This window comes from Chionomys nivalis, chromosome 2 (genome assembly GCF_950005125.1).
Source record: "Chionomys nivalis chromosome 2, mChiNiv1.1, whole genome shotgun sequence".
NCBI lineage: Eukaryota > Metazoa > Chordata > Mammalia > Rodentia > Cricetidae > Chionomys > Chionomys nivalis.
In genome coordinates, this window is record NC_080087.1 from 47,198,847 (window position 1) to 47,222,382 (window position 23,536).

Below are 23,536 nucleotides of genomic sequence, written 5' to 3' on the forward strand. Positions count from 1 at the left end.
CAGTGCTTCTGGATGTAACCATGATAGACTCCAGGTCTGCAGTCACAGAATGCAGAGTCATCCCACGGTCTGCATTCTGTCACCTCCAAGCGACATTGGCCTTTCTTTTCTGTCCCATTAATTTACTTCTCCTTCAGTTGCCCTGACGGCCCTGGCTCTGAGTTTCCTAAATGCCTGCTTGCCTTTCCCAGAGTGTTCTTTCTTATCTCAGCCCAGCTCCAGAAGCCTGGGAGAGGAGCGAGAGGCTGGAGTGAGGGAATAGAATGGGCTGCTAGTCAGCTCACTTGTACCTTTGACTCCTGACTGCTACCAAGGAAGTTCATGCCGCCGCCACCCTCCACTCTGATATGCAAATACTAGTTTTAGATTCACAGCAAAATGGAGTAGAAAGGTTCAAAAGTCTTCCCTTTGACCTCTCCTACTGTCAATGCCTTATACCATAGCACATCATTTGCTATAATTGATCCCTTGTTTTTCCTTTCCCGACAGTTTCTCTGTATAGCCAGCCTGGTCCCAACTCGTGATCCTCCTGCCTCAACCTCTCAAGCCTTATCATTTCAAGCTTGCACCACCACACCAGGTCAGGATTACTCTTTTTGAGGAACTAGAAAGCTAAAAGGTTAGCCCCTCGGACAGCAGGGTGCATGCTCACTGCTCAGGGGCTCTGGGTTTATCTGAAGGTTCTGCCTCAGCACCTGGCCTCCTGCTTCCCAGGGCCCCTTCTGGGTGAGAAGTCTTGGCTGAGAGATAGGGTGAAAAGATAAACAGGGGGAGGGCTGGCTAGATTGCTGTTCATTGCTGCCTTATCTGGAACTCCCTTCTGCGGGCTAGGTAGTGGAGAGGCTATGCTCTAATGCTGCCCAGTTACTTTGTCCTTTGTTCCCTTGCGCTTTTCCTGCCTCACTGCCACCAAAGACTGAGGAGAGGTTGACACAATGACTTAAAGATATTTTGTGTTGAGCTTGTATCTGAACATTCTAGAAGTTATTTTTATATAGCAGTCAAGTCATTTCTGGCAAAGTTTGGGAGAAGCTACGGTCCTGATTTTATTTTATTCTTTTTTTTTTTTTTTCCTACTGGCAAGATTTTAAGTTATGTGTTTTTCAGAGAATGGAGCCTAAGCATAATTTAAAATGGGGCTTGGAAAATAGCTCGGTACATAAAGGCTTGCTGTGCAATCACGAGGACCTACGTTCTGTCTCCAGAAGGCTCACTGTAAAAGGCAGGATGTGATCGTGTGCATTGATAACCCCTACCTTGGGGTGGTGGGGAGAAAAGGATCCCTGGGGCTTTCTGGCCAGACAGCCTCACCTACTCAGTGAACTCCAGGTCTCAGCCAGGAACCCTGTCTCAACCAAACAACACCCATGGTTATCATCTGGTTTGCACATGCGTGAGCAAGCAGTTACCCACATATGCTCATGCCCTCCTCAGCCACCAACACACATGGGCACATAGTTTTAGCTGTAAGAACTAGTAAGTTAAATAGATCTCTTTTATCCTAGACCTCCCCTGAGTAGCTTCTAGAACAACAGTAACAGGAATACTACCCAGCTACCAAACATCTCTTTAGGGCCACACAGCCAGCCGCCTTACAAGTCAGCAAGGGTGGCTTTGTGTCTCGACCCCCATGCTGTTCTTCATTCACTGTATGCTGACACCCATTAGCTCAAGAGCCCCTGCATGAAACTCTGATTTTTACACATTAATTATTTTTAAATAGACTAAGCAATTTTAGTCCCTGGAGCCTGCTTGCTTTACATAGTCTGTGAAACTTAACCCAACATCTGTTGGCTGTTGATAGTGGCTACTGACTTTCTATGTTTTAGAGTTCAGAGATTCCTACCCTTCTAATGGACTTCCTTCACCCCAAACCCCAGAACTGCCTTCCCTCAGTTCCCCTCTCCTCCAGGAGTTCCCTTAGCTTCTTGCCCTAAGCCTCTGATGACGTCATGCTATGAAAATTGTTCTCTCCAGAAACTCTAAGTACCCACGGTTCCTTACCCATCTCGTGTTCATATCTTCCTAGTTCTTGCAGCCAAAAGACCTTTTAGAATACATATCCTAAGCCGGGCAGTGGTGGTGAAGGCTTTTAATCCCAGCACTCGCGAGGCAGAGGCAAGTGGATCTCTGTGTGTTTGAGGTCATCCTGGTCTACTAGAGCTAGTTCCAGGACAGGCTTCAAGCTCTATAGAGAAACCCTGACTCAAAACCCCAAAAGAACACATGCCCTTTACAGGCTCACCCCTGGAAACAAGTAGATGGGACTTCAAAACTAAAACTGGCTCATTACCCTAATCTAGAAATGACCATTTCCATATTCATTCTCTCTCCTTCCGGGTGGCAAATTTTTGTTTGGGCTACTAAATATATATATATATATATTTACAGACAACTCAGGTACAATAGTACATATTTGTCTGGTTTGTGTATATTTATCCTTTCTGTTTATATACTAGGAACAGTTATGATGAAACTTGGAGATTACAAAGATCAATGACATATTTCTCTTTTAATACAAATAATCCTAACGCTTAAAATGCATTGAGCGTTCACAGTGTGTTGGTCTGTACATTTGTTAAATGCATAACTTTATTGAATCATCACAACCAATGAAGCTATCCTTTCATTCTTTCTGATGGATGCAGAAAGTGGGATCAGAGAGATAAATCGCCTCACACAGATGCATCAGTGTTGTCAAAGCTGGCATACGAAGCTGGTTTGTGAGGTGCCTAGACCTGCCCTGTGTAGCATTTCTAAATATAATAATGTGGTTTTCTGTAAGGACGCACAGGGAAGTAAGCAAACAGCCTCATCAGACAAAAAGCTGCACTGCAGAGAAGAGAGGAAGAGATTTTTGACAACGCCAGGAATCAACAGCATCCTTTGTAATTCTGTAATTGCTCTGCTCACCGGCACACCGCGTAGGACTGAACACTTACTTCATTTCTGCGTCTCAAGCCTCCTCTTCCTTTTCCCTCCAGACCCTCTGTTTTTCTCATTGCTTAGACTGCTGTGTGACCCCATCTTATAACCATTCTTTGTGGATTTGTACATCACTGCTTCTACAATGGCACCTGGACTCTGGATTCTATCAGAATGTCTTTTCAAGTATCCCAGATAGAGATGGGTGGGTCAGTCCCGCTTCACCCATGAGTAGTAAGAGTGACTGACTAGAGACTTCAGTTCAGAGGCTTATGACTTCCCCCAGTTTTCTCTCTTTGAATCAAGTACCAGGCCCTGGATCACTTGGTTTGCCATGGGTGCCAAGTGTGATGGCACGTACCAGAGGCAAGTGGATCTCTGTGAGTTAGAGATGATCCTAGTCTACTCAGCGAGTTCCAAACCAGCCAAGGTAACATATTTAGATGCTGTCTCAAAACAAACAGCAAAAACCAATTTACAAAATGAAAAGACTTTAAATGGGACTGAAATCATAAGCGTTCTAGAGAAAGAAGTGACAGCCCAACATGTGTGTATATCTGACTGGCAAAAATGGTGAGATTTTTAAAAAGATGCTTTTAATATGTCTATCACGAAAATCTTAAAATTATATAAATAACAGAATTATTCTTAAGGTAGTTCCACTAATAAAAATACAGCTATGAAATCTGCCAACAGCTCAGGGGAAATACAAGCATATTTATTGTCTGTCTTTCCACTGTCCTTGGAACAACATAGCCTTTAAAAGAAATTATTGAGCACACCTATAAAGCTGTACACGGTATTTTATTCGTCTGATTGTTCTGTATTTGTAAGTCTTTATTGAGAATGTATGTGAGATTGTTAAGGTTCCACACATTATCTTTTAGATTTTTGGAGAGATAGGCTTGTTTGCTTCCCTTTGAATCCTTTTGCATCTTATTCTTCGTGGAGTAACAGACACTCAATAAATGACATTGCCTAATTACTCAGCCCTGATGTCAACTGTAAAGAATAGTACAAATTGAGAACTCCTTTCTCTGAGCACAGAGGCAAGGAGAAGCAAATGCTTTTTTGCATATTGTATGCTTCAATTCCTTCCTTTCTGGGTCAGGACAATGGATTGCTGTTGCGCAGTTTTGTGTCCTTCCTTTGTTTCTATCTACATTCTGTGTTAGCCCTGCTCTCCACCAGTGCAAATCCAAGTCTGGTTTGTTCTCCATTCCTCTTGTGAGGGTTTCGGTCACTGCATTTGAAGACCTAATCAACCTCTAGTTTAGCCCAATTTTAATCCCTCCTCTTAGAATGGCAATCTATAGAACCCCAGTTAAGTATATAAAAGGCTACAGAACAAAATAAGAGGCCCGTGAAGAGGGAGGATCAATCCTTTCATGGACTTTCTTGGCGACAGTTAAAGTTTAGAAGTGGCCTTCTTGTCTTCTGAGTGTTGTAACCCTGAGTCTGGAGAAACTGAATGTCTTTGTCCCCATGGTCCCATAGCTGGCCGTGGCAATACTGTAGAATGGCAGATACTGCTATGTTTTCAAATATCTGTGATGTCATAAATCTGTAATAATAAATTGATTTTATGTATGACTTGTGGATCCAGTAGCATGATTATGTTATGCATACACACACCCTTTCATATATATATATATATAAAATCTTACAGCTTGATATACTATGGATACTATGGCAGATGATTTCACCCTAAGGTGATCAACACTGGAGCCCATCAACATACGGTTGTTTTCCGTCACCTTACAGAACACTGAAGAAAGCACTCGTGCTGTTCCATTCAGGATATCTGATCATATTATTATCTTCTTCTTTTCTCACTTTAACTCATAGATGAGAACTCATCAAGGGATGCAAAAACCATGTTGGAAAACATGTAGCAATTAATGAAATACTAGCAGCTAAGCAAATAACATCTGATCTTCCCATGGGGAAAAAGGATAAAAAAAGCTAATAGGTTGGTTGGTAGATAGGTGGGTGGGTGAGTGGGATAGGTGGATGGATGGATAGATGGATAGATAGATAGATAGATAGATAGATAGATAGATAGATAGATAGATAGATGGATGGATGGATGGATGGATGGATGGATGGATGGATGGATGGACAGATAGAAGGATGGATGGATGGATGGATGGATGGATGGATGGATGGATGGATGCATGGATGCATGGATGCATGGATGCATGGATGCATGGATGCATGGATGCATGGATAGAAGTATGGATACATAGATGGATGGATGGATGGATGGACGGACGGACGGACAAATAGATGGACAGACAGATAGATAATACTTATGGGGATTATGCAATACTGTACATTGTATAAATGATAAGCCTTCCTTCGAGGGAGTGTCTTATGTAGCCAGCAGACCTCAAATTTATTAGGTAACCAGGCATGGCTTTGAACTTCTAACCCTCCTACCTGTACCTCTTGAGTGCTGAGATTATAGGCATGTGTCAGCATGCCTGGTTTGGATAAATTTTGACAGAGCAGCACCTTCTCTATGGGAAAGCCATATGCTTTTTTAAGCCATTAAGAGTATATATCACTAGTTTCCACTCAGATTCAAAGCCAGAACAATAACTATACATGTTTTTGTTTTATATGAGTAGCATATTTCAAAGCTCTTGAAATTTTAAAGCATATTTGGAAATTCACAAGAATGAGGATTTTAGCAAAATGAGGCGCATTTGATGGAGAGTGGGTGTCAAAAACAGGTAAAACTGGGATACAATATCCAGGGGTTTTGTGGATTTCATATACCTGTTCTTTCCGCGAAGCTCATTGCTTTCCATTTTCTGTGGTATGAACACAATTGGCTTTCAATATAGACTTAACATTTATAAACACACAACTACATGTCATTTGTCAGGCACTGTGCTACGTACAAAGACACAGACCATGCTTCTAGAATCCTACCATGAACCCTGTGAGAAACTGTGATCCTGGTTTTTGGATGAGAAAAGGTGATCTCAACAGAAGCCACCTCATCCATGCATGTGTGACCAATCAGTTGACTTCATAGGCAGGAGAAGTCCAGTTACCTGACCTCAAGTCTGTTGTGCCTTCCAATAAAGTTAATCTATACAGGAAAATCCTTGAAAACTTTACCCTTTAGACACATTTTCTGCTTACTGGAAGATCCAGTCTGATACCTGAAGGGAGACATTCTGTTACAGACTCATTAGAGTGAGGCTGTGAAATGCGCAAATTCCTGCCCTCAGGCCTTGGAGCCAGGCCAGTGTGGGCATGCGAGCTGGATCCTTGGTTATTATGTCCTGACTCTGAGTCAAGCTTTATTTTGGCTTGAAGTTCTGAGCTTCAGTCTCCTCCTCTACCAAACCAATATGGTTTGAAGATAAAAGTTAAAGGGTTCTGGCAAAATTGGAGCACCATGAAGAGAGGAAATGGTTAACCAGAATCACCAGAAGATAGTATATAGATTCTTGGTAGCTTGTTACTAGTAACATGGGTAAGAATGAAAAATAAGATAGACAGTACTTAAACGAAGGTACTCATTATTGTGTTAAGGGACACGTATAGACTCTGCTTTGAGTCTAACTGAAGATCTTTTGTGATAACTAACTCTTGAGTAGTGTCAACAAATTTACATGATACTTTGCAAAAGCATGTTTATGTTTGTTTATTTTACATGTGTGTTTTCCCTGAATGTGTTGCCAAGGAGATCGGAAGAAGGCATCAGGTCCTCTGGAAGTGGAGTTGGGGATAGTTGTGATCCACTATGTTGTTGCTGGGAGCTGAGCCTGGTTCTCTGCAAAAGTAATAAGTGCTCTTAATTGACACATTGTCTCTCAAGCTCCTTATTGATGTTTTTATGGTCCCATAAAATACAGAACCAGATGAAAACATTTTCATATCATATCCATATTTGATGACTATTACTATAAGGCAGTAGCTTGAATAAACATGAATTGAGTAACCCTTAACTCTTTAAAAACTCTGTATAAAAATAATTATAACCCAGGACTGGTAGCACAGAACTATAATCCTAACAATTTCAGAGGCTAAGTCAAGAAGATTTTGAGCTCAGACTGGGCTACATGGTGAGTTCAAGTTCAGTCAGGCAACCTAGTGAGATTCTATCTGAAAATAAAATCTCAGAGATCTAAGGAGATGGATCAGTGGAGGAGTGCTTTTCTATTGTGTAAGAGGCCCTGTGTTTAATTTTCAGTCCTTAAAATAGTAATTATTACACATAGACTTTGAATCATAAAACTTTTTTGTCCAACTAATGTATGGAACAACTGATTATATTTAAAAATATTATTGATCTCTAATTTGAGAATAGGTATTATCTATCTCCAGTTAACATATGTGTACACAAATACATATTTATTAAAGACTGATATATTACACAAAAGGTTTTCAAACTCCTGGCATAACTGTAGGGTTTCTTTTTCTTTTTTGTACTTATTTCAAAATACTTTTTCATACTTCTTGGTCAAAAGGCATTGAAGTATTTCAAGTGATAACCTTGAACATTTGTCTGTGTAAACAAAATAGGAAGGACTTTGTACAAAAATATGAATTAAAAGTTTCCAGGTCTAATATTTTATAAGAATGAAATAGATAAATATAGGAATGATTCATCATTTTAGGATGAACTAAAGTTCTGTTGTTGAGAACTGACTTATGAAGATAATCAATATATACATCATATATCATTCATATATATTACATATATACATATATATATGATTAAATAGGTTCCAAGAAGGAAAATTTATATTTGTAAACCTTAAGAAATAATGCATGTGTTTTGTTCATGTCTGTTCTAATTTACTAATCACTCTCTTAATGAATCACCAGCTTTTTAGACGAAGCACTGAATTTTAATGCTGTAACCTTCAAATCCAAAGACTATGATCTATCTTGTAACAAAAACATCCCAGTTCAAATTGTAATCTCCTTTTTATCTCTGCTCAGATGATGAACCATGCTTGGAATAATTATAAACGTTATGCCTGGGGCTTAAACGAACTGAAACCTATATCCAAAGAAGGCCATTCAAGCAGCTTATTCGGTGAGTATATGCTCTGATTCGGGAATGGGTCGTTGCTGTTGTTTTGGCTTTTGAGACACATTCTCCCACTCTTAGCCCTGGCTGGCATAGAACCGAGCACGTAGCACTAGTTGGCTTTGAATTCACATCCCTGTTCCCGACTTCGCCTTCTGTCACAGCTTTCTTTCTGTGGCTGTGAAGAAATACCACGACCAAGGCAATTTATGGAAGAAAGTATTTAAGGGGGCTTATAGCTTCAGAAGGTGGTCCATGGCCATCAGGGTGGGAAGCAGGCAACAGGCATGGCTCTGGAGCAGTAACTGAGAGCTGATATTCTTTTACACAAGCAGGAGACTGAGAAAGGCTTCCTAGTAATAGCATGAGTTTGGAAACCTCAAAGCCCACCCCTAGTGACAGACATACCTCATAATCCTTCCCATACACCTCCACCAACAGGGGTCCATGTTTTCAAATATGTGGGTCAATGGAAGAGCATTGTCATTCCAACTAGCACACCTTGCCAGAAATTAGAGTTATGAACTACCACTGCTGGCTTTTTATCGAGAGTGTCTTTTCCATGAACTTACTGCTGGTCAGAAAGCTTGTGGGGATCTCTGATTCTGCAGGCCCCTCCATGTTGCTAGGAAACCTGAACCCCTGCTGGAACTGTGGAAAGATTGCACTTAAAGTATCTCCCAGAAAGAACACCAGCTTTGTGTCGGAGAGACCTATGTAACTGTAAAACATCCTCATGCCCAGGGCTGACTTCTGGGGATTGAGTGCACAGCAGGGTTTTAAGGTCTAGGGTGATTCCTGTAGACGAGTATTTAGTTACCTGCATTAAGGGCTTCCTGCCGCATAAAAGTTCTGTCTTTCTAGATAAGCTTGCTGAGGCACTGGGCCGTGGCGATCCCTACAGTAACTCAGTTTTGCCTGTAGCTTTCCACTGTTCTGTGGAAGACAAGGGAAGCAGATTAGGCCAGCTGTTTGAGCTTCCACCTATCTGCTTTTTGTCGTATTGCACTTGGTGCTCACAGGAGCACTCTGATTGGCACTGTTTGTATTAATAATGCGCCTATTGTGGAAAGGAGGAAACCACCAGAAATGTTTGATGGTGGTTTTGTTTGAACAAAGGCCTCCTCAGGGCCACCTCCTGGGCTCGGTTTCTTTTAAGCTCTCGGAACAGGTAAGTAATGGGGAAATGGAAAAGAAGAACTCTGGGATTGCCAAGCTCACCAGCGTTCCTTTCCATACGTCAACGGGACGTCTTAAATGGTACTAGTTCATATAACAAGTAACAATTTCTGGTGACACTTATGGAACAATTATTGTACAGAGCCACTTGGCTACAGGAAGAAATTGGAGCAACGGAGAACTTTCTCAGAGATATCTACCTATGCACTGGCACAGTGGGACAGGAACTAAGCCTGACTGACGCCATGTTCCTAATCCGGGTCTTTTCTGTGTCTTAAGGACTTTTCATCAATTTAGCTACAGTTCTGTCACTCAAGGAGATCCAAGTTGTTGCAAGAGTTGATGGGCGAGTGTAGCCAGTGCACATGTGCACAGTGACTTGTCAAAGCATGAGGTGGTTCAGCAGATACGTGGAGGTCCCGGAGCCTTTGGGATCTCATGTAGGGAGAAGGGCATTGCACAGAAGAGTGGAAGAGACTGCTCTGTCACCATAATGATTCGGTTCAGAGACAGGGAACATAAGCTGGGAGTGCCTATAGCAGAAGTGACCTCAGATGTCGCTAAAACAGTCTCAGGACTGTGACCAGGTCCCAGGAAAGAGGAGAGGTACAAGTTTAGAGAGAAACTGAAATTTCATGGTAAGTCAGAAGGCCTTCCCTTTTCATTGTTTACTATTGTAATTTAAAAAAAAAAACAAGCTGAATCTGAGCTGGGTAGATGGCTCAGTGGTTGAGTGCCCGTGAAGACGGCCTTGATTTGATTTCCAGCACCTCCATGACAGCTCACAATTGTCTATGAACTCTAGTTCCAGAAGATCTGATGTCCCCTTCTGGCCTCACAGCAACTGCACATATGTGATTGGAAAACGCACACAAAGGCAAACCACCTATATACACAGAATAAATAAAAGATAAATCTTTAAAAGTAATTACTCTATTTTTTTTACTTTCCTCTTAGTGAAGATTTATCAGAGAACTCAGTTATATGTCAATCATAATCTTGAATAGATCACTTGGTTTCTGTTAATAGATCAATGACCTTAATAATAAACTTTACGAACATTTCAATCTTTTTGTTTTTACAATTTTCACTGGATTTATCAGTAAAAACACGTTATGAGCCAGATGAATATTTACTCTTTACAAGGGGCCTCAAATATTAATATGGCAGAATGAACTGTTAATCAAATGGTATCTATTTCCGTTTTCAAATTCGAATAGGCTATAGAATATTTTCTTGTACAATAAAATCAACACCTGGGACTTACTGCAAATATGAAAAGTCCTTATTTTTGAAAGTGAGGAAAACTTTTGTCTTATTTAGATGCATCTGAGCCAAATGCTTTGTCTGCAAGATGTCAACCTGTGTATTCTTCCAGCAAACCATAGACGACAGGAATATTTCTTGACCCTCCCACCTACTTTTTCGGAGTGGTTATTGGTTTGCAGTGGCTTATGCATAATTTGGTCCCTCGAAGCAGCCTGTTTTTCAAGAGACAATCAGCTCTGTGAACCTCATTTTTGTCAGTCATTAACATCTGGGGAGTCCTTCGACACTGATTTTTTTTTTCCTCAAGGCTCTTTCTTTCCAGTTACTGGAAAGTCACCTGTTAGCCAGGGGAAGGGAAACTGGTTCCTTCCTTAACTTGAAAACGATGCTAATGAACATGAGAATTGACCTGGGAGTTGCCACCTCCCAGTTCCACTGTGAAAAAGGAAAACAGCTAGTGTTTTGACAGAATTACTCTTCAAAGAGAACTGTTTGTGTTTGATCAGGTATATTCAGCATAAAGTATAACAGCAACAACAAAAAAAAGCTCATAATGACTGAGAAATTAGAAATAAATGATCATATGAATCTGTTACCATGTTTCAGAATGTGACCTGAAAACATCCCCTTTAATGTTTCCCTTGATCCCATAGTTTTGTTTTCTCCCAAAATTGTATTTTTGAGAATATTGAGTTATAATAAAGTGTAACGCTAAATGTTTTCTAACTTTCATGTTTTATCATTATGTAAGATTTAACTTTAGTCTATTTTAGAAAGCTAAGTATTTTAATATTACAAGGGAAAGGGCCCCTTGTTTGTCTTAGTTGCCTGGCTAGCTTATACCCCAAATAACCACACAGAAATTGTATTAATTAAAACACTGCTTGGCCATTAGCTCTAACTTCTTATTTGCTAACTCTTACATATTAGTTTAACCCATCTTTACTAAGCCACGTGGCTGTGGGTTACCAGAGATTCTAACCTGCATCCATCTCAGGCAGAGGATCCATGGCTGCTCTGACTCTGCCCTTCTTCCTCCCAGCATTCAGTTCTGTTTACCCCACCTACCTAAGTTCTGCCCTATCAAAAGGCCAAGGCAGTTTCTTTATTCATTAACCAATGAAAGCAACACATAAACAGAAGGACCTCCTATACCATTTTAATATTCTATTACTTCTGGTTTCCTAATGACAATTCTTCAATTGTTACTTGACCACTGTGTACACTGAAGTGTGTTCCATTTTTATTTATGGATCTGCACTGAATAAATATAGTACTCAGTCTCTCAACATTCACTTACTGAATATCACTACTACAGTCATGGAGGGTGCCATGGAGAATGTGGGGTGAAGAAGACATAATCTCTCTCCTAAGAAGGTTTGTAGTCTCAAGGAGGACGGAACGTGATGCATTCCTGAGGATGCAGTGAGAGCTCAGAGGGAAGATACAGAACCTGGGCCTGACTAGGATGAGAAGGGCATCGGTATCAGTCACAATATTATAGACGTTGGGGATTTCATATCAGAGTACAGAATACCTCCTACTTACCCATGCTTTTGTTTCCTGGATTTTAATCGTCTGTGAACAACCACAGGCTGAAAATATTGAGAAGATTCTAAAAATAAGAATTCTTATGCTTTAGCCAGTATACAATCCTGAACAATGTCCTGAACTTGTGACCGCCTGGCCTGGATGGACACATCCCCGTATCCACAGTACATGCTACCCCCGTCAGTCACTTGGTAGCCATTTTGCTTCATCCCTCTTTGTATTTTATTCTTTATTCCCAAGTCACTGTATTTTACTAATGGTCCGAAAGTACAAGAGTACCATGCTGACAATTTGGGTGAGCTCAAAGAAGCCAAGTAGTATTTGTTTTTTTTTAAACAATGGAAGTACCTGGTATTCAGCTTAATATGGAAGGGGAGCAGGAAAATCCTATGCTGAGGTTGCTAAGAGCTACAGTCAAGATGAATCTTCTGTCCATGGAACTGGGAAGAAGGAAAAAGGAATCTGCATTAGTTGTGTTGTCCCACATCAAACTGCAAAAGTTATGGTCACAGTGCTCTAAATGTTAAAATGGAAAAGGCATTAACTGTGTTTATGCTCAGGGAAAACGTGTGGTATATACGAGGTTCACTGCTATCTGCTACTGCAGCATCTCCAGGGTTCTGGGAACATATTGTCTGAAGATAAAGGTTGACTACTGTGATGATTTAAAAGAGTTCGCGTGGTGATAATTTTACATCTAGCAAACTTCACACCCGTGCATTCCAGTGCAACTATACAAAAATTAATGACAACCGCCTCTTTGCTTCAGGCTTATTCTTTCTTTCTTATTCTAGAGAATGCAGTCACAGATGAAGTTTCCCAGAGGTTTAGTTTTTACAACTTGGAGCAAATGTTAAAGATCAGTGTTTGTAGCCTAGAACCTAGGAAAAATTTTGTTTTGGCATGCTGTATTTCTTACATTTTATTTTTTGAAAGAAATTAATACTCTACTCAGTATCACTGTTTGTCAATGAGTTGAGAATTATTCTCAGATTTTTCTAGGTGTGGTCAGTTTGCATATATATCTCAAAAATATTGAAAAGCTATTCTTGGTATTTTTCAGGCAACATCAAAGGAGCAACGATAGTAGACGCCCTGGATACGCTTTTCATCATGGGAATGAAGACCGAATTTCAAGAAGCTAAATCATGGATTAAAAAATATTTAGATTTTAATGTGGTAAGTTAAATCGAAGTTGCTCATTGAGCCCTTAACTTTTAGCCTATCCATACCCTGTAGGGGATACATTTCTTATAATCTGTGCCAGTAGAAACAAATTTAACTTTTTAATGTGTATGAGTGTGTGCGTGCATGTGTGGTGTGTGTGTGTGTGTCTGTGTGTGTGTATAATGCCATTGGCTGTAATCCCTCTGACATCATCCATCTCATCTTCCTTAGCTTTGAGACAGGGTTAGGGTCTACCTGTTCCTAAATCTCCAGCACTGGGATTAGATGCGCATGATTTTGACATGGCTTCTGGGGATCAAACTCAGGTCCTCTACTTGAGAAGCATGCACTTTGCTGAGTCATCTCTCCAGCTCTGAATGCTGCAGCTTTGAATAGTAAAGACGCTCTGCTTTGTCCTTCTCAGTTATTGTACATACACATGTCCTTTTGTCAAATTAAGGGTATATCAAAAGAAACATATTTAAAGGAGCCTACATTACCCATCTTCCTGTTTGAATTACCACAGCAACCCCATGAGATGGATAATGAAGCCTCAAAGGCTTATTCCAGAGCATAATGCTGGCTGTACATTGCAGCCATGACTCTGTCACAAGGCCATGTCCCCAGTACTTAATCTTGACATTGTACAAGGCACACAGCATTGGCAGCAACTGTCACTTAACTTAGGCTTCCAACTTCATTGTTCTTACACTCCTATTCATAAAAGAATAAAGAAAAAAATCACCTCCATCTAGATCTCTGAGCGTAAATAACAGTCTTCAGCTTTTAATATGTGTGCATTCTTGGCAAATAACCTGAGACCAAGTGTTCTGAGGGAGCAGAGCAATAGAGGGAGGCGGATCCAGTGTTTAATTACCATGCTTCAGGAGAACTGTGTCTCCTTGGATCTAACTGGACAGTCTTTGTTTTGCCCCATTGGGATGTTGGCAGGGAACTTGCTCGAAGAAAAGGAAGCATGTTGGCCCCAACTCTTTAAAAGTCCTTAACTTATGGCTGCACTATTGGTATTCTTTTAAATCTGAAATAACTGCAGAAATCTTTGTAAGCCTCTTGTCTAGCTAGAAAGTGTTCAGTAGCACCTGGGGATCCTCACAACCAAGGTAAAAGATGCATACTGCATGCTAGATGGGATGGAGGAAAAGGGTGCTCCTGCTGGCCCAGCTGTGTTGTCATTCCTCTGTTCCCATGATGAAGAGTGGACATCAGAGCTAGCCAGAGCACTCAAGATCAGTAAACCAAGTCCTTGTCCATCACTTTGACTTTAACGCATCTATAAATTACAATATTCCAACACTACAGATTTTTGGAGATCAGTGCATTAAGCTCTTATTTTATTTTTAATTTTCTAGATTTATTTTCATGTGCATGAATGTCTCACATGTATATGTGTCTATGTATCATACATGTACCTGGTGCCCAGGGATGCTTAAAAGAGAGAGTTGGATCCCTCGGAACTAGAGTTGCAGATGGTTGTGATTGACCGTATGGGGGAGAGGAACTAATCCTAGGGCCTGTTCGACAGCAAATGCTCCTAACACCTGAGCCACTCTCCAGTCCCAGGCTCTTTCATTTTAAATGTAGAGAAAAATGAGTATAAAGCTAGTGTTCAAAGCTGGTGGTAGAAAGCTACTGGATGGTATGTAATGTGGCTGTTCTGATAATACTACAAGGACTAAAACACAAAATGTTAGAGTAGAAAAATTTCTCTTTTTATAAATTTATTCCCTTAGGAATACTGAGTAAGTCTTGTTTGTTTCCATGTGTCTCAAATTTCTGTTTCTCTCTCTCTCTCTCTCTCTCTCTCTCTCTCTCTCTCTCTCTCTGTATATGTGTGTGTGTGATGTTGTGGTAGATGTTGTATATATGTGGAGAGACACAACACTCATGAGAAGCTACAGCAAGACATTGGATGTCTTCCTCTATCACTTCCCACCTATTGCCTCGAAACAGGGACTCTTGTTGTACTGGATGCTTGCCATTTTAGTTAGGCTGCCTGACAGCAAACTCCTGTGTTCCTGCTCCCAGCCTAGTCCCACACCAAGTACTCTGGTAACAGATATATGCATCCAGGTTCAGCTTTTTATACGGATGCTTGGAATTTGAACTCAGACCCTCATGCTTCCAGAGCAAGTGCTCTTACCCACTGAGCAATCTCCTTAGCCTTATACTATTCACAGCATGAGAAGACTTGAAACATTTTCTGTGCCTCTTTCTACTAACAAATATTACCATATTTCCCCATAAAAAAATATATCAGGTCGAAAGGATAGCTCAGTTTGTAGAGTGCTTACGTAGCATGCACAAAATCCAAGGTTCAATCCCCAGTACAGTATAAAAACTGGGTTGTCAGGAGACACCTCTCTGGGGTGACTTCTACCTTGATCCTATCTATGGCAGGTGTTTCAGGGTAGGGCATGAGGATTAGAAAAGTTAGGTAGGAGGAACCGAGATAAGAAAGAAGCACAGAAACACAGGATAGTATCCGGAGGGCAGCTCAGCATATCCAGAATGCTGAATTCACCCACATTTATTTTCCTTACACTTTTATACTCCAATACAAAGTGGGAGAGGAGGGAGAAGGCAAAGGAATGTGTTAATATGATACAAAGAACAACCAGAACAGTTGCTTGCCCCAATACTTGAGGCATCAAGTCATTATTTCTTGAGAAAAACATTCTGTTGTTTAGGCAACCCTAGACCAAGTATCCTGAAGGCAGCCACTCCCTAGGTCAAACTTCCTATTTCAAAAGAAGGAGCTTGAATTCTCTGACCTTTGGTCAGGGTGGAGTGGCTGCACCTCTGTGGGCCATCTCAGCATCCAAAAACACCAAGTAACCACACCCTAGGTCAGGGTGTGTAGTCACAGTTGTTGTCAACTACTTTGAGCAACCTCAGGCTGTCTGACCTTCAGACAAGGTGGAATAGGCTCACAGTTTTGAGCTTCCACACTGGGTATGGTGGCACCTGCCTGCTAATTCTAGCACTCAGGAGGCAGAGGCAAGAGGATCAGAATTTTCAGGTCAGCCTCAGGTATATATAAAGTTCAAGCCAACTTGGGCTATATGAGACCTCTTTGTTTTAACATACATATCAATAATAGAGAGTTAGAACTTCTCATATTAAAAAGAGTAATGCGCACATTCAAGAAAGATATATTTTTCTTCTTTTCATTGCACGATACAGATCTTTAGCTCAGTATTTATTAATAAGTTTTCTAAACCACATGAGAATTTATCTTACATTTTCACACTCAACACACAGCTTCAAATGAATGTTTCAACGACTGCTTGACTTTTCCTTCAAATAAAAAAAAAGAGAATTTATTTATGCATTTATGTTAGGGGAGAACAATAAGCCTTACCTAAAATAGAAAAAATGTTTTTCCCTTTTAGGGATAGCATATACTATTGTAGCCTAGAGGATAGACCATTGATATAGAAATGAATACATTGGTATGGATCTTGATCTATTGATACAAATTTAATGTTGATTTTGTTATATGTATATTTCTACTTTTGTTTAAAGTATTGTGTTTGTGTAGCTCATTTAAAAATGTAATGCATAGTTAAGAAATACAGATTAACAGATAGTTATCTATAATAGTCAACTGTAGTTATGTTAGGTTTTCCAGATGTACAAAGATATATTTCAGATGGATAGTTATGCTTCAAATCTTTCAAAGACCTACAGAATATGGCATTTAAAATGTTTTAAGAACTTAGACTTTTCTCAACAAAGAGACATTCCTGTTCTGGCAGCACCAATTATTTCGCAAGGATGATGGGCATTGAAGAAGATTCTTACAGAGTTTGCTAGCCATTTGGGCAAGAAACTGCTCTTGCCTGGTCTTCTTGATGATATGCTGTATGAACTAGACATGCAGGACCCACAGAAAAATGACTGCTGAAGTTGCCTAAAGAAGATGAGACAGTCCTTCAGGGTTCCTGCTTCATGGAAGAGTCTGCCAGACGTTCTGCAGGACATAGAAGAAAGTGACTGACAAACTGCCAATATAGGTGAAACAGTCTTTGAAATTTTCTGCTTCATGAAACAGTCTGCTGGATACTATGGGCCATTAGGCTTAATATGGGTGCCCAGCATATATGGCAGAAGAACTTTGGGAGACTGTCCAGGCAGCAAGATGTCTCTGTCAATTCTCGACCTTTGGAAGTTGCTTGCAATATACTTCCTGTTTACTTAGGTAATATTATATCCTTCTGGGGTCTTTGTTGGAGTTGAAGACATTTATAGTTTTCCTTGGTTATGATAAAAGATAAATTAAAAACAAATATCATAACTAATTCTTGCTTGATAACTGTTTTGTAATTTTACTATGTAGAGTTAAAACCTTCTTTTTTACTTAGACAGAAAAAGGGAGATGATGTGGGATTCCCTCTGAATGCTGTGAATATGTACTACCATTGGTTAATAAAGAAGCTGTTTTGGTCTATGGCAGGACAGAATAGAGCTAGGTGGGGAAAACTAAACTGAATCCTGGGAGAAAGAAGGCAGAGTCAGAGAGATGCCATGTAGCTGACAAAGGAGACAGAAGCTGGAACCTTACTAGTAGGCCACATCTTCATGGTAAAATATAAAATAATAAAAATAGGTTAATTTAAGATGTAAGAGTAAGTTAATAAGAAGTCTGATCTAATAGGCCAAACAGTGTTGTAATTAATACAGTTTCTGTGTGATTACTCAGGTCTGGGCGGCCAGGAATGAAAAAGCAGTTACACACCATTGCCTGCATTTAAATCAATACCTTTTCCTTATAAAATATTTAAAGTGTTTAAACTACAATCCCAGTGGTTTATTGTTCTGTTGTTGTTATTGTTTGTTTTAAAGTTAATGCATATAAATGTATCCAATGCTGCTGCAAAGCAAGAAGAACTAGAACGGAGATAGAAAGACTATTGCTGTGGGTTTAATCCTAGAGTTCCTTTGTAAATAAGTCCTAAAGTTGAGAGTAAATATGTGTGCATGCTGAATGCTCAGTTTATAGCACTTAAAATTTACTTTAGCAAATACTTCTCAGTGGGTTTATACTGCCATTCATGAAAGCCTAACAAGTTGATTCATTTGGTTGTACAAAATCCAAGTGTTTTTTATGACTGCTTTTAAATAAGTCATTGGGTTAATGTGATTTAGGGAGTAAGAGCTGGGGCTTCATGGCTGGAGCTTGTGTTTGGCTCAGGTATCCTCTGGTCTGCAGGTGAGATGGGAAACATTTAGGAGACTCTGATGAGCTTCCTGATATCAATTCAGTGTAAGCCTAGGATAAAGAATCCAGGTTTTTATTTACTCATTATCCATTCATTCATATGCTAATTATTTACAAGCTCTTCCTAGTGATTGCTGACCACACTCCAGAAGTTTCTCTAGCGGGAGAAACGGACACTTTAACTGGAGCTGGGTTATCTGAGGAAGAATAAAGGCAAGACAGGCCAGGGGAGATGGAGTTGTCAGAAGCTAGCACCTGGTGATTGATTGATTGATTGATGCTGAACAGTATTTTGCATAGGTTATTTCCATCTCTGCGGAAGAGTAGTAGTATTTTCTTTGTGTTTATAAATGAACATAATTAATCTTCCCAAGGTTATGCAGCAAACAGGAACTATGGTGAGCAAGCTCTTGTCAAATTCATTCACCCTATTTTTTTGGGGTGAGGAAACACAATAAGTTGAGAAATTGATACCCATCCTAAGAATCTGAGTCTGTGGCTTAGGCATGTCATCTTCATATCACTGTGTTGATTAGATTCTATCATTTAGTAAGAATTCAATCATTGCCTGTGAAACAAAGGCGCTGTCTGTCTTGTCCTGTTTCCTGACTGAATGTGGGAGACTGGGTTGGAAAGTCTGCCCGTGGAATACGGTGGTAGCTGTGCCAAGTCATTTTTATACAGTTAGAATGCAAGCACAGGTGATCTCCACAGCATTAGCTACCCCTCCACAGGAACGTGCTAGAATAATGAAAATGGCATAGTTCCTCTGTGAGTGCTACTCAATTCCATTCTGAGCTTCTTTGAAAAAACTACTGTGTTAACTAGAAGTACTGAAAAGTATCTTTAGTAACAAATTTTATAGAATATGTAGAAATTTTCTCTGGATAGCAATTCTTTACACGAAGTCTCTGTGAACACAAAAGCTAGATAAAAGTTGTCCTTACAAAGTCTTTCAGCCCTGCAGCAAGGTAGAGTGGTGTGGGGGATGGGGCTTTCTTTGCTAAGGACAAGAATAGAGTAGTAGATTATAGCTTGCTCCAGACACTACCACTGATGCCGGAGAAGTTCACCAAGTGCCAGGGATGTGATGATTCCCATGCATTTTATATGATAAAGGTATTGATAGCAAGGTGACTTTTTGTTTTAAAGGTCTACACTCTAAACATGTTCCTAGGTTTCACTTAAATATGCAAGCAAGCAAGCAAACCATTGGGGTCCTCTGGAAAAGCTGTGTGTCCACTTTAACCATGGTGCAATGTCTTTCCCCCCATGCCCGAATGAGTACTTGGCTACTCATGAGTACCATGTTATGAAGCATGAAGAAGTGGCACTTTTCTTAACTCTGCTCCTAGAAAAGGGTTGTCTTAAAGCAGAATTATGTCCTGATTGGTGAAGATCACTGTTAGTTTTCCTGCTGAATGGAATCAGCAGGAAATGATGCTGAGGGGTACCTGGCTGGGAGTAATTCTTTCGGTCATGGTCCTAATAGGAACTTGTCTCTCTAGTAGTGATTACTGATAGATCTGAGCTGCGACTTGGATCATTTCTGGACCTTCATAGCAAACCAGTCTATTAACATGGACAGCATGCTTCTTTGCCTGTCTTCGCAGCTTTAAGAGTTTAAACACTGTTCACAGTCTTCAGACATGTTTTCTGCTATTTATGAAACTAAGAGCAGCAAGGACACACAGTGAGGAACAGGAGACACTACTAAACTCTAAGTCTTACACATCCTCTTAATTCGTGAGTGTGAAGCAATAGACATTTTGAGGTAGCAATCTTTAAGGACGCGGAATTAGTGGTAAACAGAGGCTAGACACATAGGCAGTTCCTTTAACCTGAGACCTTGCAAGCTTTTCTCTAGAAAGCACTGTTATCACATAGGTGGGTACAGTAGCATTGCTCATGGACATAATCACTACAATGAATTGTAGTGGGGAAGTTGTAATTAATCACAATCATTGCTCTGATATGCAGCGGGGCAGCCATTACTGAATCTTATGTGTCTGTTGTGAGTCATAGAAGCACAGGAGCCCCATGTTACAGATCTCTGAGTAGAAGGCTGATAGAGTTTGGTTGAATCATTGGTAAAACAAACAAACAAACAAACAAAGAGTTTCTGAATTTAGGGATCTAATGTTCTCTTCCAAAAGATCTTTTCAACTCAGTGAAAATGTTGTGCTGTGTTGCATCCTAAATAGTTAAAGTCTGAACAAGCTTTATTATGACTAACTATCTTATAGCCTGGAGACTCAAAGAAATAAATTACCTTCTCAAAGGAAGCTTATGGGTTTGTAGTTTCTCAGGCAAATGGGAGCCAGGGCTGACTTTGTTCTAGAACCATCATATCCTTTTATTCTCCTGGCCAAGCCTGTGATTTTTGCTTACTGACTCTATTAAATATGCTATGGGGCATTTCGATGGATAAGTTGCTTATAAAAATGAAACTTAACTGGAATGTCTCTGTGCTCTTTAGCACGCTGTCTTACCTGGTGAGTCTCTCTGACACTCAATTTAAAAAGGGTTCTGATGGGGTCACTATTTTGTCACCAAATTAGTGTTAGAGTCTTCACATTCGTGGGTGTATGATGTGATAACTAAGATGAGGCCTTTCCCAGCACAGCGGTGGGGCAAGTTGTTAATTTAAGGATTAGGAAAGGAGAACATGCATTTTCCCCCATTTTAGCAATCTTTGTCCATTTATCTCATAATTTTAGATATCTAATAAATTGGAGAAGAAAAATTTAAGAGAATTCATGAACATAAGGTTGAACTTAATGGTCTAAGGGAACCAAGTTATAGGTACTGTCCTGGTCAGGGCTACTATTGCTGTAACGCAACACCATGGCCAACAGCAACTTGGGGAGATAAGGCTTACATATCTTGAGCCACAGCCCATTGAGGGAAGGTGTGGCAGGAACACAGACTGGGCAGGAACCTGGAGACAGGAGCTGATGCAGAGGCCATGGAGGGGTGCTGCTGATAGGCTTGCTCCTCATGACTTGCTCAGTATGCTTTCTTATAGGACCCAGGAACACTACTTCAGGCTGAGTGGAACCACCCACAATGGGCTAGATCCTCCCCTGTCATTAAGAAAATTCCTGCAGGCTTGCCTGCAGCTTGATCTTATGGCAGCACTGTCTCAGCTGAGGTTCCCCCCTCTTGAGGCTGTGACGTTCCAGAGCAAAAATTTCAAAGATAAGGACGTTCTAATCACTGGGAATCTGCATGACTTTACCAGTCCAGGCTTGCCTTGGGCTCCCTAAATGAGTCAGTCTCTGCAACTCAGCTGTCCTAACGCTGACCTTGAGCACAAGGTTATCTTAAGGCAGAGCAAGATAAATAGGGTGCAGGGTCTGAAATACACACAGCACTGGATCAATAGCTGCTTGAGTAACTGCATCCAATAAGTGACTGATGTCTAGATTGAGATGTATTTCTGTTTTCAATTGACATGGCCCAGTCCCCTACCTTGCAATAATTTTTTCAAATGTCTATAGAAAAGGCCTGGCTATCCAAAATTTTCCTAAGAGAAATAGGGAAAGCATATGTAATGAGCCCAAAGCCAAAATAAGGAAATAAAACCATTGCAGTAGGCTTCAGTAAGTGAAAATATGAGAATCTGACTTTTGGTTTAAAAACTAAAACATACAACTACAAACTGAGGCAAAGATGATTTAAGGACTTAAAATCATTGCATTTTATTAGACATTATTTCTTTTAGTTATGAGAGGTAAGTTGTATGAGCCAAACTAAATAGATTTTTCCCTTTTCCTTATCAGAGGTTGTGTGGGCTATCAGCAGTGTTTAAGTGATTCTCATTCCTTAATACACTTCAGTGATAAATTGCACAATACAGAGGGTATTTAATCAAAATAGATAAGTTGCAAATCACAAATTATTCAGTACAATTAAACAAACTCACAGCATGATTTTATCCAACTTTATCTACCAGTTCTCTCTAGCTTCTTTTCATACGGTTTCTTTTGCAGGAACTTTCTTATGTAGGAGCTTCAATCATTAGATCCCTAAATCCTTTGAGAGCACATAGGGAGAAAATAATTTATCTCTTCTCTGTTTCTGAAAATGTTTTCTAAAATGTAGATTTGGTCAGTTTAAGGATCTTGTCAGTCTTCATTGCTGTGGTCATAGGACCTAGGACTGGACCTGGCTCATAGTAGTTGCTCAATAAACAATCCCTAAAGCTGATGCTATCTCAGATGATTTTTCTAAGTTCATCTGCCAGATGCTGGCTCCATCCATTCTATTTGCCTCCTAGCCCTTGTCTTTATCTGTGAGTGGTTTTCATTTTGATCAGAAGTGACAGTTACTTAGTAGGCCCAGTGAAGTATACCTTATATCTATTGGTGGTCAGCTGTGCTAATAACCTAATTACAAACTACAAGACAGATGCACTTAGCAGTCAGATATTATAGAATCATAAAACTATTGGCAGTAATTACTACTTATGCATCGCAATTATTCAACCATTAATAATAAGACATGGTACATAGTCGGTGAGGTGTCTGTAGAGGTCAAAATAGCCAAGTTTTGAACCATGAATAAACACACTTCCCTTCAAATCCTAAATCTACTCCGACTGTGTGAAGTTCAAAAGGTCATAATCACTATAAGCCTGGCTTGTTTCTCCCTCTGTAGACTGGACATAGGAATAGTAATTAATTCCTAAGATCATTATGAAGATTAAAAGACATCAAGGGATGGCCAGAGCCTTCTGCCACATTGTAAATAATAAAAGCGAGCTACTATGGATATAAATAGAGCCAGGCCCAGCAATGACAGCTCACATTATGATCAGCTTCATGCCAAGACAGACTGTCATCCCAGAGCTAGGACTGTGGGAAGGTAGACAGCAGCACTGGAACTCAAGTCCCGGGCTTTAGGTCCCATTAGCATTCTGTCTATACCACTTTAACATAATGGGAAAAGATTGCTGTCCTCGTGCGGAGCTAGCAGCCACACTACCGTCTGATTGGCCTTTCAGGATGAAAAAGGAGGCAAATGGATGAAGTAACGAGAACCCAGAATAAGAAAAAATAATGATAAAAGCCCAATCTCGTTGCATTTGTACAGATACAGAATATCAAGTATGGGGCCTGCTTCACATACAAGAAAGGAAG

The 23,536-nt window shown here is 40.2% G+C and overlaps 1 protein-coding gene across 2 annotated transcripts in view; it reads left to right on the forward strand.

Annotated features, from left to right (window-relative positions):
• Nucleotides 1-23,536, forward strand: part of Man1a1 (mannosidase alpha class 1A member 1) — a 176,516-nt gene that overhangs the window by 35,525 nt on the left and 117,455 nt on the right. For both annotated transcript variants that reach the window (XM_057762299.1, XM_057762300.1), the window contains exons 3-4: nucleotides 7,894-7,990; nucleotides 13,047-13,162. In XM_057762299.1, the coding sequence (XP_057618282.1) occupies nucleotides 7,894-7,990; nucleotides 13,047-13,162 (213 nt within the window). The remainder of the gene's footprint in view (nucleotides 1-7,893; nucleotides 7,991-13,046; nucleotides 13,163-23,536) is intronic.